Genomic DNA, 19,423 nt, shown 5'->3' on the forward strand with positions numbered 1-19,423 from the left:
AGTTACATTCCAGGTGGGAAAAAGTGACATAAGGAAGAAAACACATAGTAACAGAAGTGACTTATGTTAAGGTTCTTATGGGTTATTTTGTACATAGTCACTGTTAATGGAATTGTGGACTTTGAGAGAAGGGCATTTGACAGTTTGGGAATAGATGTGGGACCTAAAGAAATGGTACGAGGGGAGAGAGACCTCCAGATGGTAGCGCAGTGTGGCTAAGGCATAGAGGTGCACATGCTTACAGCGCATTTACCATACGTGAAGGTTTTCATTTGAATGAAGCCGGGTTAGTCAGGTCTGAATTTAATTATTGAGTGCCTAATATCGTAGCAGTTCAGAATATTTATAAACTGTTAGAAATCATCTAGTCTATCTCATATAGGTTATCAAAAGACATGTTCATATTGGGTCGATTATTACATTATTTTTATGTAGACTTATTTACCTGTTCCTGAAGTATAGAATATATCCCGCTTTCTTCTATACACATCTCCTTCGTGAATGAATTCTGACTAGATTTTATAATCTTAAAAGGAAATACGTTGTTAAAGAAGTTATACTTATTCTATCATTTTTGTAACTATACCATGTGACCTTTCAAGGAGGATTTTATTAGAAGTGTAGTGTTTGTTTCAGTCTTCATGCTTTCCTTAACTCAGCAAAATTTAGCAGCACATTCATATCTCTGATGCAAACCTCGTACAAGATTGATTTTTTTAAATGAGAAAAAACAGTCCACGATTTTTAATTAAGGGTTGACTATGCCATTGTATTTTTGGTTATTCTTAAGAAAAAGTATGCACTGATTAGTTGGTAGAAACAACTGATCCAAATGTCTAGACTCTGATGCCTCTGGGAAGTCCTGATGATCCAGGGTATGGATTTCTGAAGCTTCACATGTTTTTATCAGTCAATTTCCAAGATGCCTAGAGACCATTCAAATAGATAATAAATCAAGGGAGATTTAGCTGTGTTTGGTAACATGCAAAGAACTGTACTCAGAAAGAAAATGTTTAATTTAGAAGAAGGAAACCAAATGTTGTAAGTGTAGATTGCTAGGGTTTTGAGGAAGCCCACTAAATAGTAGCCATCTTTCCTGCCAGAGTTTTGAAACTATTGAGAAATAAGTAAGGTAGATAGTAAGTGAAATGTCACTTTTATATTGATTTAAGCCAGATTGCAGGATGTAACCCAGTTTGAGAATCAAACAAAGCTTGCTAACTGAACATCACAATTAAACAGATTTACTCACCCATTTAGAAAAGATGTTGGCCCACTTCAGGCCTTCTCTGACAAAGCAGGGCCTTTATAGCTAAACTTACACCAGACACCACTTAACTGTCTTCAGGCACTCTAGTTTCTAAAGTGGAATATGGGAGTTGCTAAGCCATGCATGCCCAGCCTTTTCTTCTCAATTTTTATCAGTCAGAGGCATTATATCACTGCCCCTGGAGTGGGTAAAAGGTGGAGAGAGGTCAGAGATTACATTAGTTGAACTTCATTATAGTGGCAAGGAACACAAGTAGGGGGAGAGCATTTTCCCCAACATCCAAAGTGATACATCTTTTCACGTTCTAAATTCTCTGAAATGAGGATGTATCTGAAATCAGTGGCATCTTAATGGCTGCCTACTGGAAACCAGTCACGGTGAATTGTCACCGGTGTAGTGTGTGTGAGCCTGTGTTACTCCTTGCACCATGACCCTTCAGTGTTTCCGTTAATTAAGCAATTAAGGACCATTTGAGGAAAGAGTATGAGTCCTGGTTGGGATAGGAAAGCCTTCTGTTTAAACCTTCTGATAGCATCAAGAAAGCATCAACTTTAAACTTTGCAGGATGGATATCAGCAGCGTGGAATAAAATATAGGATGCAACATGGAGCACTCTTTTATGAAACACACGCTCTTGGTGACAGTGGATGACAATGTTTAGAAAACAAGGACATTGAAAACTCTGAGTCAGAGTGATTCGAAAGAGCTAGACTTCAAATATTACTTAGTGTTAAGAATACCTTAACAAACTTATTTTTCTTATATTTCCTTATTGAATGTGCCTGAGAGGTTTATGGTAACCATTTGTTTATGTAGAAAGCCAAAGGAGCTATTCAATAAGGAAAAGGAAACATTCCAAGAAAGCATTATATAGTTTAAATAGCAGGACTGTTTTTTTTCTTGGTGATATGTAAAATAATAGTGTGTCTTATAATCATTGGAGTCTCAGATTTGATAAACTATGGTAAGTTAGGCTTATATGCATCTCTGCTCCAATCTTTACAATGTGCAGCAACTTAGAATGGCAGGCACTTCATCCTTTCTCTGAAAGCCTTATGTCCCATACTGTCCAAGATGGACCCTGGTCATTAGAGATCAAAATTTTCACCTTAACGGAATTGTAGCCTTGCACTGTTCCTTTAAATGTAGCATTTGTTCTTACTGTGATTCCATGTTCTTACTCAGAGTAAAAATGCTGGGTGTTTGTTTGTTTGTTTGTTTGTTTTGAGATGGAGTCTCGCTCTGTCGCCCAGGCTTTAGTGCAGTGGTGCAATCTTGGTTCACTGCAACCTCTGCCTCCCGGGTTCCAGCAATTCTCCTGCCTCAACCTCCCGAGTAGCTGGGACTACAGGCACATGTGACCACGCCTGGCTATTTTTAAAAAATTTTTAATAGAGACAGGGTTTCACCGTATTGGACAGGCTGATCTCGAACTCCTGGCCTCAAGTGCTCAACCCTCCTCAGCCTCCCAAACTGGTGGGACCACAGCTGTGAGCCACCTTGCCCGGCCAGAGTGAAAATTCTAATCTATTGTTTATTCAAGTGAGGAAGACTGGATGAAGTCGTTCAAAATAATTTTGTACATACCGAAGGTTATTGCTTGCAAAGATGGTCCTAATTATGACACTATAGGACTCATCTAGATATGCTTGGTTTGTTTATTTATAAACGTTTCAATGAGCTAAGTCTCTTTTTTTTCTTTCTTCTGAAAGGGGGTCCTGATGACAACTTAATTGAAGGTGGAGGAACAAAATTTGTCTGCAAACCTGGAGCCAGAAACATTACCGTCATATTCCACCCATTACTAAGGTAAGTCAAGTGCTATGATGTACTTACTGAAGATCAATATTTTCATTATTTATGCTGCTCTACTGAATGCCAGTTGTTGCGTCAGCATTGAAACAAGTCATAAAAGAAATTTGTTCTATTTTTAGGGCCTCACTATCAAAGTTAGTCAGTTTAACAGATAATCTCAGTCCCACTCAGTAGCTACTTATTTTCAGGAGTAAATACTTTTATTTGATTTTCTTTCTTTCACACTCCCTATCTCTGTCCCTCTCCCACCCTCTTCCCTTCCCTCCTTTCCTCCCTGTCTCTTTCTTTTCTGTCTCAGGAGTTGGCAAACTATGGCTTGCTGGAGAAATCTGCCCTGCACATGTATTTTTAAATACATTTTTATTGACACACAGACATGCTCATTTGTTTACGTATTGTCCATAGCTGCTTTTGTGCTACAAGTGCAGACTTTTAATTGCAACAGAACTCATATGGCCCACAAAGCCTGAAATACTTACTCTCTGGCCCTTTACAGGAAAAAATTGCCAACCCATAATCTGTCCTAATCATTTACACCAATGTCTGAGATATCCTTTGAGAACTGGCAGGTCTCTGAAGAAATATGATTTTTAAAAAAATGAAAGACATACACATCAAGTGTATGTTTTTATATGTTGAAAGAGAACGTGATGTGACCAGAGTGAAATCTATTCTAATGCTCAGTTCATTAGGATAACGTGATTATAGGAAAGTAAGAATCCACAGTGCCTCCATTAAAGAAAAAAATCTAAACCCTGAATACTTTTAAAAAGGTACTTTTTGAGAGTGGAAAAAAAAGGCAATTGTTGAGTAGATAAAAAGTTTCAGTTTATGACAGGAAAATTCTAGAGATCTGTTACATAACCATATGCACATAGTTGACACTACTGTACGGTACCTTTAAAAAAGGTTGACGGTAAATTTAATGTTATGTATTTTTTTAACCACAATTTTTTAAATGCCTCTTTTGGGATCCAGATATCTAATATAATATCAATTGTATTTTTTCTCTGTAAAGAACCAGAGTATATATCTGTGGCATTTTCATATAATAGACCAGAAACTCCTGAATTTACTAAATGTTAGGTACTTCAGAATATCACCTTACCTTTCTCAGATCAATTCTATAATATTTGAGGCATTTGGAATAACAGTTAAACAAATGCTATTGAACTGGCCAGAGATAATATTATGAATATTTTCTCCAAGCATAAACAGTTTATTATTATAATTGTCCTACCTTCTCATTAACTGAGACTTACTAAATTGATACCATTAGAACTAATTACATTCTAATATCTTATATGGGTAACCAGTGTTCTAAATTGTACTGGATTAGTTTCCTCAATTGATTTTAAATACAAAAACATAAATATGTAAATTAAATATCGAAAACTTGACTTTCACACAATAAAAAGTTTTTAAAGAAATTTTATTGACTTTATGAAGTCTGTTTTAGCAGAGATTTGTAGCAAGTAAATTCATTTAAGACCCATGGGATTAAGAAAACTAAGACTATTAAGAGATTAAGAAAAATAAAACTATTTCTCTGTAGGTTTAGTTGATAAGTATTATATGTGTATAAGTAAATTATAACATACAGAATTTATAGATTAAATAACATTGATTATATATATCAATTGACTTTGGTAATTAGTTTTCACTGTCTTCCTCAATTACAATTGATTTCTAGTTAGTTAATGTTGCTAATTGTTAGAAATTGGAAAATACCTTAATCATGGTAGGCATCTTCTAACCTAGATTTAGTGCCATAATTTACTGCTAAGTTACACTATAGTTTGGATAAGTGGAACTCTTGTGCTTACATTTATTCCTAAGTAGAAAAGAAATCCTTTAGAAGCCATTAACAGTGTTGTCAGTAACCACTTCTCAAGAAATTTTTCTTGTTTTTTTTTTCTCTTTAAATGTGAAGTTAGAAGAATGAAATATATATATATATACACACACACATATATGTAAATATGTATGTTAGTACTTATTTTACACTTAATAAAATGCATTTTTTTTGTAGAAGATTCTGGTGGAACATAATGTATTACAGTTCTTGACAGTTACTTGTTAAGTCTTTATAAATACTGCTTCGCTAGATCGCTGTTTCAAGGCATGGTAGTACTCCCAGTGGTTTTACTCACTTACTTGATTTCTACTTTCATTCAGAATTTTAACTTATTATTGATTAAAACTGAAAAAAGTTTGTTGCCTGATATAGTTTATCATTCATTCTTTCTCTCTGTATCTCTTAATGGAAATTCCAAAAATATTGTGTGGTCTGAAAGGTAAGTTCATTCGTCGATGAACAGATGACTGTGATAGAGTTTAAATTAGCCCTTGGCCCAAAATTGCAACCTTGTCGAAAACTCCTGATTGACTTGTGGAACTTGAAATGATTAAGATCTTTTAGTGGTTTTTTACTTTTTTTATTTGAGTTTTTACACTTCAGCATTTCCTGAGTGTTGGATTTATTATTTCTTCTAAAATTTAGAAGTTTCACTTTTTTTTTTTTTTTTTTTTTGAGACGGAGTCTTGCTCTGTCGCCCGGGTTGGAGTGCAGTGGCCGGATCTCAGCTCACTGCAAGCTCCGCCTCCCGGGTTTACGCCATTCTCCTGCCTCAGCCTCCCGAGTAGCGGGGACTACAGGCGCCCGCCACCTCGCCCGGCTAGTTTTTTGTGTTTTTAGTAGAGACGGGGTTTCACTGTGTTAGCCAGGATGGTCTCGATCTCCTGACCTCGTGATCCGCCCGTCTCGGCCTCCCAAAGTGCTGGGATTACAGGCTTGAGCCACCGCGCCCGGCCGAAGTTTCATTTTTGTAATTAAACGAACCAGTGTGCATTATCATACTTGTGTATTTTATTAGTACTATTATAATTTAAAAATTTTATATTCAACAAATATTTATTGAATACTTATGATGCATATTTTCCTATCTACAAGTTAGATGTGGTCTCTTGTTCAGACGTAGTTGCTCTTATTTTTATGAGATTATGTAAACAAAAATTGTGTAGATATGTTTTCTGTTCTTTAGAATGGTCATTGCTTTTATTATATGCTAGTTTAAGTGAATATGAGTTAGCATTCTGTTATTTGAAAGATAGTGTAGCAAAATGGGAGAGGCAGTGTGGAAGAATGAAACGTGGAAAAAATGTACAGGATTGCAAATTTCAAATGGAAAACATGGCAAGTGATCTTGGTTCAGGTCTAGGCCTCTTCACTTCAGTTTTATGCAGTGCTTGTTATTAGACTTTGATTATGCCATGTCCTGGGGAAAGAAAAAAATAAGATCATATCCTTACCTGCAAGCTCCTCTCTTGGTAGCCGCATGGGTTGCAAAAAACAAAGAAGCCTGAAAACACCACATATTGGCGAGGACATGGATCAGTGGGATGTCTTATACCTTGTGGGAGGATGTAAATTGGTTCAGCCTCTCTCAACCGGTTTGACATTATTGAGAAATCACATTTCCTGTTACCCAGCAGTTCCCTCTCCTAATGCTCTTGAGTGTGTTTCTACTTGTTATCAACTGACTCATATTATTTTTCCATGCCAATTTGCCAAACTCTTTTTCTAATTGATTACAATAACTATTCTTTATTTATAACTTAGCTCATATTAAAAATAAGTTTGACTGGGCACGGTGGCTCACACCTGTAATCCCAGCACCTTGGGAGGCCGAGACAAGTGGATCACCTGAGGTCAGGAGTTTGAGACCAGCCTGGACAACATGGTGAAAACCCATCTCTACTAAAAATACAAAAATTAGCCAGGCGTGGTGGCATGTGCCTGTAATCCCAGCTACTTGGGAGGCTGAGGCAGGAGAATCACTTGAACCCAGGAGGCGGAGGTTGCAGTGAGCTGAGATTGCGCCACTGCAGTCCAGCCTGGGTAACAAGAGCGAAATTCCATCTCAAAAATAAAATGAAATAAGTTCTAGAGGAACTTATCACAAGTTGACTTTTATCAAAAGTCAGGACCTATTTAAACATTATATCTTTTTTTTTTCTTACATGGTCTCTTGGCAAACTCACATTTGTTTTCAGTGGAGGGAGATCCACCCCTTTCAAGTGTGTAGGTCCTTCACTTTCCTTTGCTACTTTTTCCCTATGTCTGGTGTCATTGGTACTGTGTCTTCCTGAAACTTTGCGTATGACTATTCTATACACTTCATTTATTAAAATCATTCATTTCATAGTTTTATTCTAGCAGTGCATTCTTTGCAGCTTGGAGGGTTTCTATGTTGACAATTCCAACCACCCTTCTAAGAATACCACAGCACAATTTCCCGTTATGCTGGTTTGTATATTCTCAGCAGTTGCTTTTACTCTCCTTTCATAAAATTATTATACTGGGTCCTCAATTCTGGTAATCTTGCTAACTTATTTTTATACTGTTCTCATAGCTACTGCAGTTCTATCACTAGGAAATCTCACAGGATGTGAGAGTCAAATATACTGACTTCTAATTTGTTCACCGCCCATTAACTCTGTTTGTCCCTTTACTTGCTTATTTAATGCTTTCCTTATTGTTTTCTCTTTACAGTCAAGCATGTCTCTTAGAGAGTAAATTTCTAGAAAGAAATGGGGTATAGTATATTATCTTACTTGCTTTACTCTTAGCCTACCAAGACATTGTCTGTAACTAAACCTTTAATGAATGTTTTTAATGATAGGTCTTTTTTTTTTTTTAAACTCATTCTGTTGTCCAGGCTGGAGTGCAATGGTGTGATCTCGGCTCACTGCAACCTCTGCCTCCTGGGTTCAAGCAATTCTTGTGCCTCAGCCTTCCAAATAGCTGGGATTACAGGGATGTGCCACCATGCCCGGCTAATGTATTTTAGTAGATATGGGGTTTTGCCATGTTGGCCAGGCTAGTCTCAAACTCCTGACAGGTGATCCGCCCACCTCGGCCTCCCAAAATGCTGAGATTACAGGTGTGAGCCACTGTGCCCAGCCAGTAACAGGTCATCTAATCAGTATTTCTGCCTGTGGGTCTAAATGAACAAAACCATAGTAAAACAACGGTTTCTAGCCATGCCCAGATAGATTCTGAAATACTTTCCCTAAAATGTAGACTCTGAAAGTGATATAACTGATGCCTTTTTTTTTTCCATTGACATGTTTCCTGTCTTTCAGCTTTCTCTAGAAGGCTTTAAGACAAATGAATGAGTTCATTCTTACAAATGGAATTTATGTTATGGGCCTTGATTTTGGGAAACAGAAGGAAGATATGTTAATGTTGGAATTTGAGTGACATTATTTCTCTTCTTTTGTGTAGTTCTGATGTGCATTTAGGTTTCTTTCCAAAAATAATTATTTTTGAATAATTACATCATGGTAATTATTAACCATGATCTGAATATAAAGAAACCTTTGGCAATGAAGTACATTTTATTATAGTATCAATCACAATTTAAATCAGGGTGACACTTTTTATTACAATTAATATATAATGTAGTCTTTTCAGGAAATTTGAAATTACTTTGTAGCTGTTATTTGTGGAATTTGTGGGGAGAAGGAGTGAGAATTTACTTTTCTCTTTGTTTTTTTTTCATTCATTTCTTATTATTCTTTATTCTCTGCAAGTCTAAAAACAGGTAATTTATTGTGCCTTAGATTTGTTAGTACAGTTCTTTCACTTAGCAAACACAGGTGAGAACACAAGTTATTTCTTAGAAAATCTGAATGCTTGCACCTAACTAGAAGTATCATTCAGAAGATACTCTAATGCCATTTTTTCTTCCTGGACCAATAAGGCGTATTGGTGGGAGCGTTGCTAAATTGAAACAAAGTCATGCCTTTGACAGGTGCACATAGCACCTCATAACCACAGAGTCCCAGTTAAATAGGTGGAATTGTCAAAGAAGGATGGCAACATTTGATGCAGCCCATCACTGCTTCAGAAACAGTGGTTAGCTAGGACGTGACTCAAAAACAAGGACACACTGGCCCAAGGAAAACTTCTGAGTCCTCACATGGCCTCTTCCCTGTGCACTGGGACAGAGCTTCCTGGTGTCCCTTCCTCTTACAAGAATATCAGCTCTATGGGATCAGGGCCCTGCCATTGTGACCTCATTTGACCTTAATTACCTCTTTCAGAGAATATATATTAAAATTCACTGTCAGAACAGACTACTAATTAAAGTGGTATTTAATCATCCTTTTAGCATTGGAGCCCTATTTTAACTGGAAAAGAGTTTTGTACATTGTATGAGAGAGAGATTAGACCACTAAAAGTGAAGAAGTGAAGTGTTGGGGCTGGATAGAAGTGAACACATTCTAAGTTTTGATGTCTGCCAAATCACTGTGAGCCTTCGTTTCCCGTATCTGTAAAGGAAGGAAAAACATTCAGTAAGTGTTTAATGACAGACAATGTCTTGGTAGGTAAAGAGTAAAAGCAAGATAATACTATATCTTGTTTCTTTCTAGAAATTTAATCTTTAACAGATGCGCTTAACCAGAAAGAGAAAACAGTAAGGAAAAGCATTAAATAAACGAGTTGGTTGGTTTGGATGTTACTTTCTACCCATTAAGTTTTGTGATTCTGTGACTGGGCAGTGCTTTTATAATATTTAGGGAATCTGAAGGCCTGGCATTTTGAAATTTAAAAGTTTATGTAGCAAGTGAGTTTTATAGTGTGTTGGAGAATTGTTGCTTATTTGCTTCAACTGGCTTTTAAAAGGCATTTGGCTCCTTGGGGTAATGAATACTTGCCATGCATGAAGTGATGTATTTCTTACGGGACAACTGAAGAACAGTTGTTTGCAGTCTTGTGACATGACAGAAGCGGGAGGCTGGGGACATGGGGATGATGATGCCATTCAAGTTGCAAAGTGTTACTGATTCTAGTTCTGTTGAGCACTGCTGGAATATTGAATATATGGGCTATAAGCATTTTTTACTAGTAATTATCATCCACACCTCATTAAGATCAGACATCAATTTATGTCTTTCTAGGTAGAGCAAAAAGTGAAATATTTATTGGTCAGTGAGGAAAGTCCTGGCATCTAGGTCAGTTAAGAAGATGAAACTCTCTTGGCAACTTGGGCTTTTGGTGATGGATGGTTTGGTTTGCTGTGTACCATCCTTAAGACTAATAACAGTCAAAATAAGTAGTTGTAGTCATATCTAATGCATAGAGAAGAATTTCTAAAAATTACTCTGAGATGTAGATGTTACACATAGAAATCGCTATATTGCAGCAGTATAGGGTACTGTTTTGTGGCCTGTTTGTGAAATAGCTTTGAAATGCCTGTGATTAGGAGATGCTTAAAGTTAGGACAGGAAGTAACTGAAACCAAACCTGGAGCAGTGAAAGGCTCCAAAGGTGATTATGCTATTAACCAGTAATTTGTTTCCAAAAATGACATTTCAAAGTAAAAGAGAATTGTGATTAGCATTTTTATTTTATACTTTTTGTTTTAATAATTATAGTACTTATAATATCACATATTGCCAATATTTTCAGATCAAAGGCATATATAATTTACTGTTATAATTAAGCACATTATCTCTAATATTTTTATCTTTGAAAAATGCAGTGACATTGTTCTACCCATGTCAATTTGATGTGTACATTGATATTTATTTAGCAGAATATTATTCTCAGTGTTCACAGGTATTTGATATTTTTATACAGTTGCATGTTTGTTCTTAATGAGCTAAAGCTTATGTAGACATTTTGAAAGATGTTAGTGATTAGACAGCCTAGCAAATAATGTTGTAGATCATACATTATTCATGCATGGGCGGAAATGTGGACACCTTGTTGCATTTTTATGAAACACAGCCATTTTTCCCCCTCTGCTCAGAATTATGAAAAAATATTGCTAGTTTTCAGTCTGCCTGACCTGTAAGGCCTGTGAAGTGCTGAGTGGTTGATATACATAGATTTCAAGCCCTATATTTGAGTAACTTCTTTTGATTTAATATTACAAATGTTAAATGCTATAAACCTTCAAACCACCTAACTTTTGGAGATTAAAAAATTTCATTCTAAACTTTTTTTACTTTTATATTTTCAAAATGTATGACATATGGCTAAACACTGATTGCAACTAAATGGGCAGTTTTGTACTACTGAGTAAAATGGAGAGCCAGTCAAAAGTTTCAACCCATGTATCTATGCACATTTCAGCAATTTCTAAAGAGGTGAGGCATCCCAATCTAGTTAGCACAAAAGAATAGGCCATTTCTCATGAGAAACAGTAGGAAAAACTGGAAATGTTAGTGAAAAACAGGGGACAAACAGAATATTTTTTATCTATTTACATATATAAAGAGATCGCTTTATATTGAAATCACTTAAAGAGATAAAGTTATTTTGTTATTTGTTGCTTCGTACATATGGATTATAACTAGTTTGTTGTATGTTTCAAGAGATTCTGCTCTACACAATGAAAATTTTCAAATGAATAAGGCAACAGAAATAGGAAAGCTTTTCTTGGGAGATAATATTTTTTCATGGAGATGATTAACCAGAAGCTGAATTTATGATGCAGTTAACTGGCTGTTGAATTTCCAGGTCTACATTCTTTAAATCTCTGATTGTAAGCCTTTCTAACATACTGTGCAACTTCAGAGCTCTGGGGAGATATGTTTCTTCCAATCTTGCTCATTTGAGTTACTTTTTTATGCTTCAGCTTAATGCTGATGATTATCATTGGCAGGGTCAAGGGAGTATAGTTGACTTCTGTGTCACTTCAGCATTGACTTTCTTCTTTCGAACACAAGGAGACTCATGGAAGGGTTGTTAGACAAACGCCACCCCTCCCTACCGTATAGTTCCTTCTATCCTCTTTTTTTCTTCTCTGCTTTTATTTTTGTATTTTTCTTTTTCTTTTTCATGTCCACTAACTGGTACATACGAGTATAACTTAACTCTTCCAGTGACTGTTAAAGGAAAAAGAAAACTAGCTTTCTTTTGTTGTAAAAGCTAATTTGGGACCAACGCTGTATTTCCAAATAACCCTAAAATCAGCATTACTTTGCTGCTGTGATTTTGACGTAGATTTAAGCTGATATTTTAGATGCAAGTTTTTGTCTCTTTATCAATTACATTTTGTTATTAATTAACCTTATTAGCAGCTTACATATAAAAGACAGTAGAAAAGACTATTCAGAACAAAATGCTTGCATAATTTGTATGCTGCTTTTTATGTATTCTGAACATGTATTCGCCTTTTGGACTGCAATATACAAAATATGCTTATTCAGCATTCGATGAAATATGTTTATGTCCAGCCACAGGGCCATTTACATCTGATTTTGAAATCTGAATTGATAATGTAATTTGGTGTTAAAAATAACATAGGCATACCTAGGGGGAAAATACAGTCTCTCCCTTTAATAACATATATTCCTTTGAGTGTTGGCTATGCATTGTTTCTTTATATGATTGGGAAAAAATTATCATTCCTCTTGCTCCTCAGAAAACAGAAAGACACACACACAACCTCTTTCCTGTTTACTTTGTTCTGTTTCTGTTTTGCATTCTTTGTTACTGGGCATTCTATATAATACCAAAGACTCTTCTTTGGTCATAATTGTCTTTTGAACATTTGATCGTTAATATTGCTTACCGTGTTTTTAAAAAATGTATCATACTGCAAGTGAAATATTTTTCTTTTCATGGTCATGAGATCTTTTTTATTTTCTTTTTGTAATTAAACAAAAATAAACCCCAAAATAAGCAATGATATTTTCTCAGGATTTTATTATTTAATAACTGAGAAAGGAAACTTCTTTGATTCAGCAAGGTAAGTGAGAACAGCCAGCTAGAAAGGAGAAGAAAGGTGGAAGCATCATAAAGGAAGTTTTAGTTTTGAGTTACCTTAATTTCATTTTTTGGTAAGAGTAGTGGTTATGAACCTGGGAAGGGCTGGGTCTGACTTTCATGTTGCACTTGAAATAGTTGCTGGAATGTTTGATGTTTTTATGTTGTTTTTACTAGTTGGGAAATAATAGTAATTTTGACAATCATACTATTTTTAAACTTGGTGAGCATCCTTCAAAGCCTATTTCTGTAAAATACCACATTGTAAATAGGTGAGAAAGTATTCAATAATGTCGAGAAGAAAAAAAAAAACTGTAATGCTAACAAGTTTCTACATTATCACTCTTTAGTGAAAGAATATGGAAGTATGTTACTTAATTGGACTCCGTAAATTCAGAATCTCTACATTTTTTAAAATCTTTTAAAATTTTTATTGAGATACACATATATACATTCAAATGTATACATCTGTACACATATTTTTAGATATTTGTATATTTGTATGAATTTTTACATATGTATATACAAGTATAACCATGACACAAATGAAGATATAAGACATTGATATTGATCATTTTCACTGCCCTAGAAGACTTGCTTATGTTGGCAGTCAATCTCCTTCCCTGAGAGATAACTATTATTGTGAATTCTGTCCCTACAGATAGATTGGTTTTGCCTGTGGTTTAACTTGATATAAATGGAATCATATAGTATGTACTCTTTGGTGCCTGACTTCTTTTGTGTGACATGATGTCTATGTTAGTCATCCATAGACTAACATTGATTTCTTTATGTTAGTCATTGTGTCAGTATACTACTGAAATTAGCAATTATAAAATATAATATTCAATCATTATTTTGGAATAAAAGAACTTTTAGAATCCTATGGTGCTAAAAACTGTTCACAAATTAAACTTCTTCTAAACAACTTTCCAAGAAATCTTTTGATTTCCTATCTTGTGGGTCCAAGGAGGTTCTCAGGGCAGTAAGAGATCTTGCGGTGGGGCAGTGTCCAGCAGGGCAGTGAGCCAGTATAGCTGGAAGCCACATTCTCTCTGTGATGGACGTAGACTGTTTCCTACAGCTTTGGTAGTAAAAGCTAGGAAAGCAAAAATTAGTTGACATGTTTCCTAGACTTTGGGTTTTCTGATCAGTCAGTGAAGAGATAATTGGCAGTTAACACGAGTTGCTACTTTTATTAAATAAAAGGGATTTTTCTTAGAATTAAGATCCATCCTTTTTAAGGAAAGATAATTGGCAATTTAAAATCGACATTCTCTTTTTTTTTTTTCTTAAGAGATAAGATGTTGCTGTGTTGCCCAGGCTGGAGTGCAGTGGCTGTTCAGAGGTGCAATAATAGCACACTGCAGAATGCCTGGGCTCAAGCGATCCTCCCACCATAGCCTCCATACCCAGCTTAAGTCAGTGTTCTTAAACCAACATTAATATGTAGGCTAGTTTTTGGGGACAGTAAATTCAGTCAAAGAGGGAGGAGAGAAGCTTGACATGAGGGATTAGCCAAGAGCCAGATGCAGAATTATCACAGGAAACCATGATCAGGTGTGGACCCAACTGAGAGACCCTAAAATAATTGTAGTGAGTTGGGAATTTACTTTTATTGATCGTAAATCACATGGTTCTGGTCCCTAGCAGGCAGTCACTAAAAGTGTTTTGAGCAAATGAGCAAATTAATTGAAGGTAAAAGTAGTGGGGGCAGTTTTAAATGTATAAGGCAAACTGGATGGATATTGAATATTCTTTTAGTATGTCTGCAGAACTTTTCATTGTAATTCTTGAATATTAAAAGATACTTTTTTAACCTCTTTATACTGTCCTGAGCACATATATACATACATACACACACATACATATACATACATATAAACACACACACTCATTGCCTTCACTTTAGCTAGTTGATTATTAGAATATATTTTATACGGTCACATTTGTTCCAGCCACTTTTGTTTTTCAAGTTTTTGTACATCTGCAGCCTCTCCTGGTGGCTGCTAGTATCAGTGTCACCTGCAGTGCTTTGCCAACCACCTGAAGCTGTCTTACTCTGTCCAGTGTGCTGAGGGTGCTGGCATCCATCAATATCTTTTTTTGCATATTCTATTTAGTTTTGCTTTTTGCATCTGTGAAAAATGGTAGAACATCTTCTCAATGTAACAGTGGAAATAAGAATAGTAAAGAAAATTGTACAAAAATAGGCCACTGAATTCATTCTTTAGCATGAAATTATAAATGCTGAACAGGGTTGACAGAGGTGCATCAATGCTCAGAAATGCATCTAAGTGAATCTACAGTTCTTTCTTTCTTTGAAGCTTTTAAGAAAATTGATATGAGGATTTCATGAAGATTAAAAAGAAACCAACATCCTTCTCTGAATGTTGGAGGTCTGTCTGCTTTATAAGCCTCAACTCATTACATTTTCTTTTCTACATATTTTTGATTGACATGTTGATTTTAAAAATGCAACTTCAACATTCAGTGGGAGTTGACAGTATTTAAACTGAATTTTGGGGCAAAATTCTTCAACATAGTCGTATTTTTCAGTTATTTTTAATTCATTCTTTTTTTTCCAGCAAATACTCACTGAGTGCTTACTCTGTGCCAGACACTGTCCTTGGCTTTGTGGAGACTGTGTTCCTAACGAGGGTATTGTGGTAATTTGAGAATAACAGAAAATCTATGACAAAGGAGCCCATCATTCCACTAGTGCTAAATTTCTTCCGGTTTCCGTTTTTACACTTAGAAGATTATCTGTTGCAGAGGCACATCTCTTTTCATGCCATTTCTTTTTCAGAGGTAGTTTCACCTCTGGTCTTCATCCCACTTCCCTCCATCCCCTTTGGGATCCAGACCAAAAAGTCTTGAAGTTCCACTTAGAAGACCCTTGTGTGGGGTAAGACCCTCTTACCCCACACATCTAATGTTGCTAATTTCTACCAGTCCTACTTTATAAATATGTCTCAAATTTATCCAATCCCCCCTTCGATACTTGTAGCCATCGCTTCAGTCGCTCGGTTTCCTAATTGGTTTCTGCTACTCCAAACCTAAACTTCTTTAATCCATCTTCTACTCTTCTTCCAGAGTGATCCATGTCATTCCCCTCCTTCTTTGTGTTTTCTTATCCCCAGCCCTTGAAGTGGAACTCCTTGTTGTAGAATAGAAGGCCTGACTTTCTGACTTTATGCACACTGCTCTCAGGCCCCCCTTGTACACTTCAAAGGCATGAACCCTTTCTTTTTCCAAGTCTGTCATGCTATTTTCAAATTTTTTTTCTTTCTACCAAAAAGGCATCTACCAACACTGACCTTTGACCTCCTTCATTGTCCGAAAGACATTTTATCCTTCAAGAATCAGCTCATGTATCCCCTTTTCTTCCAACTTTTTCCTGGGCCTACTCCTACCCACCCTTGCATAATGTAAGTGGATCATTGTCTGCTTTTAAAAAATTATTGTGATTTTGCTATATTTTTATTGTAGCACTGAGCACATTGTCTAGAGATGACTCAGGATAGAACACAGGTGTTATTTGGTGTATTAGTCAGGGTTCTCTAGAACCTCACATGATCGCAAGGTCCCACAATAGACCGTCTGCAGGCTGAGGAGCATGAAAAGCCAGTTCAAGTTCCAAAACTGAAGAACTTAGAGTCCAGTGTTTGAGGGCAGGAAGTATCTAGCATGGGAGAAAGATGTAGGCTGGAAGGCTAGGTCAGTCTCTTTTCACGTTTTTCTGCCTCCTTTCTTCTAGCCATGCTGGCAGCTGATTAGAATGTGCCCACCCAAATTAAGAGTGGGTCTGCCTTTCCCAGCCCACTGACTCAGATGTTAATCTTTGGTAACACCCTCACAGACACACGCAGAATCAATACTTTGTATCTTTCAATCCAGTCATGTTGACACTCACTATTAACCATCCCAAGTCCACGCCTTGTCAACTTGAACCCATATACATCTCCTGAGATCATGTATAATGTTAAAGACGATAATAAGGTCATTATGCTTAACATAATACAACTGTCCTTTGTACAACCAGAAACACACCAATCCTCAACCAAAATGCTGTTACATGAAGTTAACAATACTTAAATGCTGATATGAAGTCAATAAATCTTATGTCACGTAATGAAGGAAAAAGGAAATGAAATGAAGCAATTTTCTTAATGCAAATGTATACATACACAAACATGTTTTTAACAAAAGGAGGAGGAAATACTCATTATAATTACCGTCCTTATTTCTGCAACTGGTCACGTGGTCATAGTTGTTGTTGATCATAGGTATTGATGACTACTTCCTCTACTGATCATTTCCCTTTCCCCAGTGTACAGTTACCATGGTAGAAGGCCAGAGGTCTCCTTGGGGAAGAATGGGAGAAAGATTCACTGCATAAATTGTCAGTAATGCAGTGGGCTCCTTCCTCGACGGGACCTGGCCTCCCCTTCATTCAAGGAGTTCTGGGTCTGTAAACTGGCTCAAGTCTGAAAATTGATTGAGGGGCTGTGATTTCTGTTTTTATAATTCAAATTAGTCTTTTGTCTATTTGACCTAGAAGTTTTCTGTTTATATGAATGAAGTAGGAATGCAGTAGGCTTCCTGTCAATTTCACTTCTAGGAACACTGTGATTAATTAGCCAATGCCAGAGCTCTACGGAAGTCAGACTATTCTGATTGTTGCTCTGCCCCTGCTGTCCATTACTGTAGCTATGCCTTCTTTGCCTTTGATGGTTGAGTGCTGTCACTTGGCCCCTGCCATCTTGGGATGCAATTATTCCCATTGTATTTAAATTTTGTAGTTGAGTGACTGTGGTTCCCATGGTTAGATCTGTTATAACTTTATTACTATGATTTTGATGTTTACTTAAATATGTAAAGTATATAATAGCATTAATAGCTACCATTTAAATACAGTTTGCAAAATACTTGAAAATACATTGTCTTTTTTGGTCCTTGTACCAACCCTAAGAAATAGTTTGAAGGAGACATATTATTTCTGTTTTATAGTTGAGGCTTGGACAATTTTTTGTTTAAAGTAACATGGTATTAGAGGCAAAACTTAAAAATCTGTGAATCTGATTATAAATCCTGTGTTTTCTGCACTTTGTTGGATCTGGAGCCTGGGCCTGAAGAGAGCCATTCCCAGGTACTCCATGGGATGTACCACAAGGTGATTCAGGGATACAGGCCACCTTCATTTGGTGGCCCCCCTCATGCCTAGGCCCTCAGAGTCTTTTCATTTAGTAAGTGCATGAGAAAGACGGGATTGTAGAACTCTCTTTTAAGCATCATTTCCTTAATTTTTCTGTATTCTTCCTGTAGTGCAAACTATTTAAAGTTTTGTGAGCCACAGTGCTCGGCCATAGCTATATCCCTTTGTATCTTTGTATGTGTTTTCTTTCTCTCTACTTGATGCCCTTTCCCTCCTCCTTCACCTGATGAATTTCTACTCATCCTTCAGCAACATCTTTTCTGGGGAGCCTTCTGCCACTTTTTTTTTTTTCTTGAGACGGAGCCTAGCTCTGTCTCCCACGCTGGAGTGCAGTGGCGTGATCTCAGCTCACTGCAAGCTCCGCCTCCCAGGTTCAAGTGATTCTCCTGCCTCAGCCTCCCAAGTAGCTGGGACTACAAGCGCGTGCCACCACGACCGGCTAATTTTTTGTATTTTTAGTAGAGTCAGGGTTTCACTGTGTTAGCCAGGATGGTCTCTATCTCCTGACTTCGTGATTAACCTGCCTTGACTTCCCAAAGTGCTAGGATTACAGGCATGAGCCACTGCGCCCAGCCCTCTACCACCTCTCTTACTGCTCCTCATGTCTCAGTGATCCCTTTCCTTTTCCTCTGTGCCCTTGTGGGACCTAGCACATTACTTCCTGAGTATTTCTTCTCCCTCATTAAGAAGATGCTAGGGACCATTATTTGATTAGTTTTGCATAACTAGAACTTGAATGAATTTTAGCACACACTAGATTCTCAGTAAATATTTGGTGAGTGAATCAGTAATGTGACTTTTTCATGGAAATTAAGGTCATATAGTTCTCACTGTCAGAACCAGGATATCAAGAACAGACAACTGGTTGTTAGGAAACCACACACAGTTCATGGTTCAGGTTTTGTGCTCCTGTGTGCCTTCGGACCATTGCCCCCCAAAACAGATTTGCATCCAGTGTTTCTTCTTGGAGTTGCTTTTGATATCCAAATAGACAAATTACAAATATGCACTTCCAAATGTATTTTGTGGTAAAGTATTTAAAGAGGACTAGTTTTTACTTAGGTCATTGTAAAGATGAGGATGAAGCAGAGAAAGAAGGTCTTTTGTTTTGCAATCTTTATTGCTTTATGTTAGCTGACAGACTGCCTGTGTTTGATTAAAAATGATAGTCTATAAACTCCTTAAGTTAGACCATTAATTTCCCATGACAGCACATGAAGCTTCTCCTCTCCTCCCCTCCCCAAACCCAAGCACACATATCAGAGGAGCCTTCTATGTGAGACATTTGTTTAACGTTGCCTGTCAGAAAAGGTGCTACAACAAGTCAGTCAGG

General features: G+C 36.7%; 1 protein-coding gene across 1 annotated transcript in view; it reads left to right on the forward strand.

Moving 5' to 3' along the window:
- EXOC4 (exocyst complex component 4) overlaps positions 1 to 19,423 on the forward strand; it is an 818,776-nt gene that overhangs the window by 379,086 nt on the left and 420,267 nt on the right. The window contains exon 10 of the mRNA XM_007982965.3: positions 2,983 to 3,079. Coding sequence (XP_007981156.3) covers positions 2,983 to 3,079 — 97 coding nt within the window. The remainder of the gene's footprint in view (positions 1 to 2,982; positions 3,080 to 19,423) is intronic.

This window comes from Chlorocebus sabaeus, chromosome 21 (assembly GCF_047675955.1).
Source record: "Chlorocebus sabaeus isolate Y175 chromosome 21, mChlSab1.0.hap1, whole genome shotgun sequence".
NCBI lineage: Eukaryota > Metazoa > Chordata > Mammalia > Primates > Cercopithecidae > Chlorocebus > Chlorocebus sabaeus.